Source organism: Terrapene carolina, unplaced genomic scaffold, assembly GCF_002925995.2.
Source record: "Terrapene carolina triunguis isolate 2854851 unplaced genomic scaffold, T_m_triunguis-2.0 Scaffold111, whole genome shotgun sequence".
NCBI lineage: Eukaryota > Metazoa > Chordata > Testudines > Emydidae > Terrapene > Terrapene triunguis.
Window position 1 is genome coordinate 10,745,563 of NW_020664462.1, and position 11,704 is coordinate 10,757,266.

The following is an 11,704-nucleotide window of genomic DNA, read 5'->3' on the forward strand; positions in this document are numbered from 1 at the left end:
GTGGGGTTCCGCAGGGGTCTGTTTTGGGACCGGCTCTGTTCAATATCTTCATTAACGACTTAGATATTGGCATAGAAAGTGCGCTTATTAAGTTTGCAGATGATACCAAACTGGGAGGGATTGCAACTGCTTTGGAGGACAGGGTTGTGACGTTGTACAGTCTATATGGTTTTATAAAAACATGATAATAAGTGAATATAATGTAACTGGGATAGTTTTAGAAAAATATGGTAATAAGTGAATATAACGTAACTGGGATATGCTTCATGCAAAAGGTCTCTTGTAAGGTATCATTACAAAGCTCATAATCTACTGAGTGTGATCATCCTATTTGTATAAATGTACCACTCTTGTATCTAAAACTAGAAATATAAAATATAACTCTGAGGGCCTATTGTAATTATGTAAAGTGTGGGCCATTAAAGATGGTTTGGAATCTTGATGACTCCCATTAACAAGGACCATTGTCCGCAGATGGTTGTGTTTACCTGTTAGTCTTCCTGTATATGTGTGTGCTGGCAAGTGGGCAATGAAGTCTTGCAGTGACATGTGATCATGTCACCTGAACTGGAATCCATCTTTAACCTGGTGCTTTTCCAGTGGCGGGGGGGGGGGGAGTGGAAACCCAGAGGGACAAAGGGTTCCCGCCTTCTGCAAAAGATATATAAAGGGGTGGAAGAGAACAGCGGGAGGGGAGAGGAGCCATCATGAAGAATCCCCTAGCTATCACCTGAGCTGCAACAAGAGCTGTACCAGGGGAAAGAATTGTGCCCAGGCCTGGAAGGTGTCCAGTCTGAGAAAAAACTTACAGAAGCATCTTTGAGGGTGAGATTATCTGTATTCAGTTTGATTAGGCATAGATTTGCACATTTTATTTTATTTTACTTGGTGACTTACTTTGTTCTGTCTGTTACTACTTGGAACCACTTAAATCCTACTGTCTGTATTTAATAAAATCACTTTTTATTTAGTAATTTACTCAGAGTATGTATTAATACCTGGGGGAGCAAACAACTGTGCATATCTCTCTATCAGTGTTATAGAGGGCGAACAATTTATGAGTTTGCCCTGCATAAGCTTTATGCAGGGTAAAACGGATTTATTTGGGTTTAGACCCCATTGGGAGTTGGGCATCTGAGTGCTAAAGACAAGCACACCTCTGTGAGCTGTTTTCAGGTAAACTTGCAGCTTTGGGACAAGTGATTCAGACCCTGGGTCTGTGTCTGGAGCCAGACGGGAGTGTCTGGCTCAGCAAGACAGGGTGCTGGAGTCCTGAGCTGGCAGGGAAAACAGGAGCAGAAGTAGTCTTGGCACATTAGGTGGCAGCTCTCAAGGGGGTTTCTGTGATCCAACCCGTCACAAGGGTCATAATTCAAAATGATCTGGACAAATTGGAGAAATGGTCTGAGGTAAACAGGATGAAGTTTAACAAAGACAAATGCAAAGTGCTCCACTTAGGAAGGAACAATCAGTTTCACACATACAGAATGGGAAGAGACTGTCTAGGAAGGAGTACGGCAGAAAGTGATCTAGGGGTTATAGTGGACCACAAGCTAAATATGAGTCAACAGTGTGATGCTGTTGCAAAAATAGCAAACATGATTCTGGGATGTATTAACAGGTGTGTTGTGAGCAAGACACGAGAATTCATTCTTCCGCTCTACTCTGCGCTGGTTAGGCCTCAACTGGATATTGTGTCCAGTTCTGGGCACCGCATTTCAAGAAAGATGTGGAGAAATTGGAGAGGGTCCAGAGAAGAGCAACAAGAATGATTAAAGGTCTTGAGAACATGACCTATGAAGGAAGGCTGAAAGAATTGGGTTTGTTTAGTTTGGAAAAGAGAAGACTGAGAGGGGACATGATAGCAGTTTTCAGGTATCTAAAAGGGTGTCATAAGGAGGAGGGAGAAAACTTGTTCACCTTAGCCTCTAAGGATAGAACAGGAAGCAATGGGCTTAAACTGCAGCAAGGGAGGTTTAGGCTGGACATTAGGAAAAAGTTCCTAACTGTCAGGATGGTTAAACATTGGAATAGACTGCCTAGGGAGGTTGTGGAATCTCCATCTCTGGAGATATTTAAGAGTAGGTTAGATAAATGTCTATCAGGGATGGTCTAGACAGTATTTGGTCCTGCCATGAGGGCAGGGGACTGGACTCGATGACCTCTTGAGGTCCCTTCCAGTCCTAGAATCTATGAATCTATATTTATTATATTATGGTGCATAGAAACACATTTTTAAGTTTGTCTGAATTTTTTCAGTTCCCCTTTAAGTATGGAGTTGTGATCCATAGGGATATCTGGATGCCAACTGGCAGAGGGTATGGGTGGCTCATAGAGTTTTACAGGGATCCCTTGGGTCAGTTATATGCATAATGATTCACTAAATGGTGGCATGTGAGGTTTCTAGACATCATAATCACTGGAAAATGTTTGCGCTGATAATAGTTAAGAAGTTATGTGTCTATACTGAAAATTAGGTTCTCAAGGCAGGTAACCCAGCGGTGACATACCTCAGGAATGTTTCTTTCACGCAGCAAGTAATGGCATTTATCTCTCTGTCTGGTCATGTGTGTATTGGGCATTGTATGTCTCACAATGGGTACCTGTTTGTATACTGAGTCAAATGCTAATGAAGAGATTACAAAAGCTTCAAAAGAGGAAATTTACAGGGAAAAATAAACAGTAGCAGGGAATCCTTTTCATGAGTAAAAAACAGTGGATGGTGGGATATACTTGGCGGTGCAGAGGTATACCCTGCATCTTTCCCCTCGGAGGCAATCTGACAGCAAGACTTGTCTCATGAACAGATCACAGACATGTCTGGTGGTAAAACTCTGGAAGGACTTTGGGTAGGCATTGCTCTATAAGATATGAAAGTAACTAGTTCAGTAAGTCTAGGTTCTAGAACGCATGTAATGATTTTCTTTTATATGTAACCATTTGTTTCTAATACTTCAGCTTGCTATCACTTGATGCTCTATACTTTGTTGAATAAACTTTTACTTGTTTTCACTATGAATGTATCTAAGTGCTGAGTGCTAAATGGAGTTGTGATCTGAGGTATAACTGGTAAATCTTGGGTGTAATGCATCTTTGGGAGCTGCAAATGTGAATACAGAAAGTGTACAGTGGAACAGGGCCTGGACACTCCAGGGAGATACTGGGAGGGTTTGGGGGTTGGAGGGTGCCTATTGCTAAGCCAGAGAGAGAGTGTGGGGCCTGCATAGATATAGAGGGCAGCGCTTGTGTTGCCCATGGGCGGTGGACTTGGTGAGCTGACCCACAGCAGGGACTGACAAGGCTTTCTCTTGCTAAGGGCATGTGGTAGCGAAGTTCCTCAGAATCCTGGGTACCCGTGGGAACGTCACAGGAGTCATGACTGACTATGAATCTAAAATCTCCCCTTCAGATCCTGAGTTCTTCACTTGGTTCTGATGCAAAGATTCCCATTGATTTCAGTGGGCTTTGGATCAGGCCTTAATTTATTTTAGGTAACCAAGGCAAACTTTTCCCACTTTTCTCCAAGACTACAAGTGAGCAGTTCAAGGTGCTTTGTGTTCCATTTGGAGTGTTCTACTTTAAAATTAAGTGTGCTATCCCTCTGCCACAAAAAAGAAAACAGAAAATAAAATAAACCCATCTTAGATTATCTTCAGCAGGAAAACCACCTGAGGCAGAGGGGAGAGCAATGTAAAAGCCCAGGAGTTTGGAGTAAAGGATCTGAGGTTTTCTCTGAAGACTTAAGTGAGTTTAACATATGTAAACAAAGGAAGGATGAATCTTCACAAGGACAAAAAGAGGTAACACCATGTTCTTACCTAACATGAAATCAACCAACATTGGCCAATTCCTGTATGTTCTGTTTCAGTTTTTTGGAATCTAATAAAGATAATGACTCAAAAATAATGTTGTACAATAAATTTTATCTTTATTATTCTATTTTGTGTTTAAAGCACAAGAACTCTTTCTTCGAGTATTGGGAAGGCCTCAGATATCTTAGCCATGCAGGTGTTCATCATAGTTCCATTTTTAATTAATACTTGCATCATAACATGACTGATAAATTTACTTGGCTCGGTTATAGTTAGCGTAAAGTATTCTGTCTCATTGGTTAAGGGTGGAGTAGTTGGATCTCTATGAATGGAAATGGCAAAATGCTGTATTTATAAATATTAAGTAAAAACTTTATTAGGAAGAGAAACTGGGTTCTGAGTTGCCTTTGATTCAGAAACATTACCTATAAAATTAACATTGTCTACTTGACATCTGAATTACCAAAAATGTTTTGTCCCAGAAAATGGTTTCAGGGACCATTCTGGTGTTTCCAGTCTTTTTTCTGTATAATTTCAAAACACATTAAATTAATTTTGTATATGTAATCTTAAAAACAATTTTCCAAGCTGAATATCTAAGGGTTATACTCCTCTAGTCAGGGAGTGGACACGTACAATGCTGTCTATATGTCCAATCAAAACAGCTCAGATTTCAAATACAGAATATTTTAAATGAATTGTTCACAAAAAGTAAAAAATTAAATCTCATGATTATTTACACAAGTCTTTGGAGAATAATTTTGAATAAGGAACATATTCAAGAAAATCACAAATTGTTCATCAGCAATTTGGAAACAGAAAAAGTGGCAGAATTCACTGAATAAATAATTTGTTATGAATTATTCACACATCTCTAGTGGTGTGAAGTGTGAAATATGCTGGAATACAAGGAAGTCTATGCCAGTGGAGAATACATTATGTTTTATGTGATTACATGTTCTAATTCGTGTAAATTATCGAGGGCATTTTACAGTACTTTCATTCTGAACAGAAATGTGTAGAGCTCTACCAAATAGGACTCTGAATAAACTATACTGTATTTTCATTTCTCTATCTGTCTCTCTCTCGCTCTCTTTTTCCCCAGGTGGAGGCACTGGTTTTAATTGTTTTCAGCTCTAACTAGTGAAATGTTTTAAAGCCTGTCTGTGTTTGAGAACTATATGCACTTAATTCAAGAAAAGTTGGAATCATTCCCATATGCAAGTTTTATTACAGTGATTAATCTAGTACCTTTAAATCTAGCTTTGGCTTTAAGTTGATGTGGAGATATTTCAGGGGAGAAAGTCCATTCCACCAGAATGTTGCCAACTTAGCTATTTTGTCACTAGATTTAGTGACTTTTTGGTTTCCCTAGCGAGAAAATAAGTGTCAAAGTGACCAGTGACAAATCTAGCGACTTTCACTGCCAATTACAGTGACATTCAGAGAAAGAAGTCACCAATATGTATAGTCACAAAATCATTCACAAGCAGCTCAATAGTGTTAATAAAATCCATCCTATGCTCTTCTTATTCATTCTGTTGTATACCAAGTCAATGTCATTACGTCTCAATTGAGCATGTCCTCAGAAGGAATCACATTCCAGGGCTTCTTGGGCTAAAATCACTATAATCTGCAGGTGAGGAAAAGAAGTTTGTGGAGGCTAATTAAATACTTTGCTAAAGCCTGGCGCACTTTGGAGAGAGCAGCCCATTAGCCAGGGGTTGTTTTTACCCAAATGTGTTCTTTCTCACCGTTCCATAGTAGGTAGCACACTCTGTGATGCAGGGAAAGATGGCTAATGAAGCGGGCTGGGCAGGGGAGGCAGGTTAGCCAGTGAAGAGAGCCACAAGGATGGAAGGTGGGGTGGGATGAGACAGGGCCACGTGCACCAATGCAGCAGGGACGGGGGGCACTGTGCCTCCAGGGATGAAGCTCTTACTACAGGATCAAAGATGGAGCTAGCTTGACTTTGTTTCCCCTTTACTCCTTCCCCTGGCTTGGCCTGGGGTTACCTGCCCAGCTGTTTTCAGAAATGAAACCCTGGAAATGGGGGGGGGAGGGGTCCGACCAGCAGATTTTTGTTTTTAAATCTACTTTCTTGGCTCCCTGCAGTGCCAAGCTCAGGTCAGGTGAATGCCCTCTTCTCCCTGGTTCTGGGCTCTCCCTTTCACTAACCTGTCCGCTCAAATCCAGGCTGGCAAGACAGGCGAAGCTCAGCTGAAATTAACCAACCCCAGCCAACTGGGCTGCAGTGTACAGAGCACCCTTACCAATGAGCAGAGGGCTGCAGTTTCCTTCACAACAACCAGAGGGCACCCTTCTGATGATGACTGTACTGTTGTAGTTGCTTCTGGTGTGCAACAGAATGTAGTAAGAAGAGCATTCAGTTTATTTGAAAGCACAGTGACTACTTTAAACAAAAAATGATATATTGTCTTCTCTTGCAAAGCACCTAGATGACATCAGCTGTTCTGAAGGCAGCACAGTGGATCTGACAAATCCTGAGGAGCTTCTGAAACAGATCTCTGAGCTGGCTGAATTCTTAAAAGAACCTGATAACTGTTTTCCAGAAGGTAAGGATCTGCTAATTTCACTATGACTAGGAAGTGAGACAAACAATCCAAAGCAGCCTGTTCTCCTAGGTAATGTTGAGACACTCAGGCACTCAACACCAAGGCACTCTGTCTACTTGCAAAGTATTTAATAATAATATAATTACTGAGTAGTTGCACAGAACTTTTCATCCATAGATCTCTGTAATAGTCAAACACACATGAAACAGGCGCAGAGAACTTGTTAGTATTCAGCTGAATTTCTGTACGATGGTAAGTCCAGAAGCACAATTTAAATTGCTGCAAAGCTTTACAAGTTTACTTCATGTCAAAATTTGAACTCAATGCTTATTTTAATTTTCACAGCTGGCTCCTTCTAGCCAAAACTAAGAATACTGTGGTTTTCACTAGAGAAAAAATTAAATTTATTAACATTTCATCCAAACCCCTACTTTATATCAGTTATTACTCAGAGCCAACAGTAGTCTCCCTGAACTGTCTGTAGTAGAAGTAACAGGGTAAAACATGTCAGTACCGGGCAAATTAGTCGAAACAATAGTAAAGAATAAAATTGTCAGACACATAGAAGAACATAAATTGTTGAGCGATAGTCAACATGGTTTCTCTAAAGGGAAATCATGTCTTACTAATCTATTAGAGTTCTTTGAAGGGGTCAACAAACATGTGGACAAGGGGGATCCAGTGGACATAGTGTACTTAGATTTCCAGAAAGCCTTTGACAAGGTCCCTCACCAAAGGCTCTTACGTAAATTAACCTTAACTTGGCCCCTTTGTGTATATGCATTATGATACATCCTTTAATTACATGATCACATACTATTTTTTCTATAGCATCCCTGCCTCCTTCAGTGCACAGAATGGATGATTCTCACTTGATAAGCAGCTATTCAATATTTTGTTTTCTCTTTGTTGATCAGTATGCGGTCCCATGCCTTATTTACTGTACACTATTCAAAATCTCCTATGAAGACAGCATTATTAAATTCCTCATGGGCTTTTCTCTGGTGCTTATCACTATAGTACACGAGTGCTTCACAAACAGTAGTTAATGTGTCTCCACAACACCTCTGTAAGGTGAGGGGATGGCATTTTCCCCATTTTACAGATGGGAAACTGAGACTCAGGGAGATTAAGTTCAAAAATATCCACTAATTTTGGGTGCCCAATTTGAGACACCTACGACCTGATTTTTCAGAGTATTTAGCATTATATAGCACTTCCTATGTTCAAAGCACAGATCACATTAATTTCAGTTACTGGTTGTGTGTGCTCAGCACTTCTGCTCATGAGACCCCCCATGGTCTTCTGTTAGGAACCCAGAGAATGAGGAGCATATAATTAGTGACCACCTGTGAAAAGATTGGTTTAAGTGGCTTGACTAGTACCACATAAGAAGTCTGTGGCAGAGACAGAGGTATAGTCTAATTCCCCAGGCATCATTCACCTGCCTTAACCATGAGGCCATCCTTTCTCTTCTTGCAGTCCACTGCCTCATGCACTATACAACATTTGGCTTTTGGAATAAATGAGGCAAGGATCATACAGATAACACTTTTCTTCATTACCACAACCCTTATTCATCCCCAGAGCAGGTCCATCCTTATGCACTGAATCAGACCGGGGTACAGGGGGGTTAAAAAAAAGTATGTGATCATGTAATTAAAGACTGTATCATAGTCCATATGCACAAAGAGCCAAATTAAGGTTGCACAGGCTTGTGGCAGACACCCAGCAAGGAAAATTTCAGCCCAAATGGTTAAAGTTTGGCAAAGTTATAAGGGAACTAAAAAGGGGGTTTTATAATAGGAAGTGTCACTTAATAATAGGCACTTCTACCTGCCCCAGCTATAATTAAATAAGTACTAAAAAGTATATGAGTGTGAGGTGGGGCAGCTGCCCCACTCCTGCAGAACAGGGGCTAAAAGCAGCCAAACTAGGTTGATTGGGGAAGCAGCCACAGGTGTGGCTGGCTTAATCAGGCCACAGCTGACCTGGATGAAAGGGCTGTGGGGCCAGGAGACAGGGGAGTCTCACTCTAGCCCTGGAGCGAGGTACCTGAGGCGGAGCAGTGCTGGGGAAGGGCAAAGGACACTGGGGAGCTCTAGCCTGGTAAACCCCGAGGCTGCAGGCCTTGTTGAAGGCCTATGAAGTTACTGGGGCTGCAGAAGGGCAGCCTGGCGATAGGCAAAGGCAGCAGGTCCTATCCCTTTGCTGATGATGAGTGGCCATTACAGACTGCAGTCTGCCCCAGGGAAAGGGGGCTGGATGATGACTGGCAGTAGCCACTGAGGCAAGGTGGGTTTAGAAGGTTAGGGGTTCCCCTGGGAGGGGAGACCCAGAGTGGGGGTACTGCAGGGGCAGTACCCTGAGGAAAGGGGCACCGGGGTCTGGGAGGGACATGGGGAGCCCTAAGGCAGATGAGACACCTGCCTGCAGAGAGCACTCCGGGCTGGACAAGAGCTAATTCCCAGGATGACCCGAAGGAGGTGCCGTACCGGTGAGTCCTCGCCACTACAGAGTGATGTGCTGAGATTGAAAGGAAACTTTTCCCGATATTCAACCTACATTTTCCTAAATTGTAAGATCAACTAGACAGTTGACTAGTCGTACAAGTTATATAGTAGAAACCCAGTCAGTTTGTACATTTGAACATAGAATGGATAAATGACTAGAAATGACAAGGTAGGAAACAATCCTGCAGTCAAGGGGGATGGACTAGATGACCCTACAGATTATCTTTATCTCTAATTTCTAAAATACAATGACTGCTTGTGCCAGTTGTGCTGTTCTTCCATCTCTCAATGCTAGTCATGGTGTTGAGATAGCTAGTAAATCTCCAATGCCATGAGGTCCATCCTGTTGTTTTGCCTTTGTTCTGTAAACCCAGCCATCAGCATTCCGAGAGCATTCCCAGTGTTCTTACCAATTTCCAGTGAGCTGGAAGGTAGCTCACTAATGGGTGCAAGATATTCCTAATTGCTTAAAAATAATTTTGTAGTTTGCTTTCAAATAATAAAGGACTGAGAAAGAGGAGACAGACAAGTTTGAGGAACTAAAGACTTTCCCTTTAACCCAGAAATTTCCATGGCTGCCCTGGGTACTCATGTAACACGTGTCCCTCTTTCAGGCTGTGTTCGACATTTCCCTTGCTGTGTGGTGAATACCACAAAGTTTCCAGGCAAAATGTGGTGGAACCTGAGGAAAACCTGCTACAAAGTTGTTGAACATAGCTGGTTTGAAAGCTTTATCATATTCATGATCCTGCTGAGCAGCGGTGCCCTGGTAAATTTTTACTTAATCTCATCTCAGGTTGAATTATAATTGTATGCAGAGGTGTTACATAGCTTTAATTTAATATCCAAGACATGACTTTTTTGCTTAGGGCAGAAAGGTGTATTTTCAGACTGGTTGGGAGAGGGAAAAATTACGTAGCATAGGGGTAACTTCTTTTTTATAATGACTGTAAAGTACTGTAAGTCACATGACAGATGATTTCCATTCTGCTCGTATATTGGTTTTGCTGTGACTTTTCTGTGGCAGTTGTTTCAAATGCGTAGATTATCATTTTTAAGTGCTTCATTAAAATCAAGCATAAGAACAGCCATATTGGATCAAACCAAAGGTACATCTAGCCCAGTATCCTTCTTCCAACAGTGACCAATGCCAGGTGCCTCAGAGGGAATGAACAGAACAGGTAATCATCAAGTGATCCATCCCCTGTCGCCTGTTCCCAGCTTCTGGCAAATGGAGGCTAGGGACACCATCCCTGTCCATCCTGGCTAATAGCCATTGATGGCCCTATCCTCCATGAACTTATCTAGTTCTTTTTTTTATCCCTGTTATAGTATTGGCCTTCACAACGTCCTCTGGCAAGGAGTTCCACAGGTTGACTGTGCATTGTGTGAAAAAATACGAACAGGGGATGAATCACTTGATGATTACCTGTTCTGTTCATTCCCTCTGGGGCACCTGGCATTGGCCACTGTGGAAAGACAGGATACTGGGCTAGATGGAACTTAGATCTGACCCAGTATGACCGTTCTTATGTTCCAAGTGGGTCCAAAAGGGTTAACACTGCTCCTGGAACAATGCAGGAGGGGTGTGTGTGTGTGTGTGTCCTTGCTGTCTGCGGAGGAATGAATACAGTCATTAAAAAACTGGCCGAAACTGACCCAAATCAACAGAGGGTCCAGCAAGACAAAGAGATGCCCCAGTGACTGAACAATCATCTCTAACAGAAGGAAACCCCAGGAAGCAGGACTTGTGAGCTGAGCTGGAGAACAATGTGTCGGGTGACTGGTAGAAAGGGGCTTTTTGGAGGGACTCGGGAGCCCAGATCTGCGGGACAAAGAGGAGAGAGAGCCAGAGATGGAGTCCATCACAACTTGGCTGGCTCATCAAGGCTTGGCCAGGAGGGACTATGGCTTAACTTCTACCTCTCTGTGTTCAGCTAAGGATTTTCAGAAACAGGTGACTAATAAATGGTTACCTTGTTTTGAAAAGACTGACTGTGTCACTGTAAATGCTCACTGAGAGCATTGTGTCCTGAAGGGGCACAGTACAAGCCTCCCACAGGACTCTGGTTTGGCTGGATTCACTGCAGGAATCCATGGAGAGAGACAGGGGATGCTGGTGCCAAAGGCCCAGTCTTAGAGACCATGGGCCTGCCTCTGTGGAACTGTGTAGGTCCTTGGGGCCCGACACACAAAAGGGGTCACTCCCAGGAAACTGGTGACCGGCTGGGGGGATAGACCTGACTCTGTGACAGTCTCTTTCACCAACATAAGTTGGTCCAATAAAAGATATTACCTCATTCACCTTGTCTCTCTAATATCCTAAGACCAACATGGCTACAACAATACTGCAGAATTTTGTGCCTATATGAAAATATATTATTCCCCCTAGAATCCACCAAAAATAAAATTCTTTGGGACAGAAGTGATGCACGTATCTGTGTGGGTAACTGTAAGCTACAAGTTGGTAAATTGGTGCAAGTCTGAATGAGTTTAGTGTGAGTCTAAGTTTGTGTAACTTACATATTGAGGGGCCTTAAGTAGGTTTAACTAACTTAGTTTCCCTCTAGGATTACATTTTCTTAGACTCATCTCAGAATTTGACTGTTTGTTTCACAGATTGTATCCAGGAAATTTCTAGGCCTGTAATGAAACTTTGTGATAGTCATCTAGGTCTGTAGTTGACTGAGTCTATGGGGTTGTCTTCACTATGGGATATTTCAGTGTTTCTGTGAGTGATGATGCAGGCATCAATTTAGCTGGTCTGATGAAGACATAAGTCGATACAAGAGCACTCTCCCAC

General features: G+C 42.3%; 1 protein-coding gene across 2 annotated transcripts in view; it reads left to right on the forward strand.

Annotated features, from left to right (window-relative positions):
- LOC112104513 (sodium channel protein type 5 subunit alpha-like) overlaps positions 1 to 11,704 on the forward strand; it is an 83,987-nt gene that overhangs the window by 39,749 nt on the left and 32,534 nt on the right. Inside the window, exons 17-20 of one of the 2 annotated variants that reach the window (XM_026652027.1) lie at positions 3,657 to 3,810; positions 3,975 to 3,991; positions 6,268 to 6,388; positions 9,516 to 9,670. In XM_026652027.1, coding sequence (XP_026507812.1) covers positions 3,657 to 3,810; positions 3,975 to 3,991; positions 6,268 to 6,388; positions 9,516 to 9,670 — 447 coding nt within the window. Of the gene's footprint in view, positions 1 to 3,645; positions 3,811 to 3,974; positions 3,992 to 6,264; positions 6,389 to 9,515; positions 9,671 to 11,704 lie in introns of both variants that reach the window. The other variant, XM_026652028.1, reaches the window with a different exon arrangement.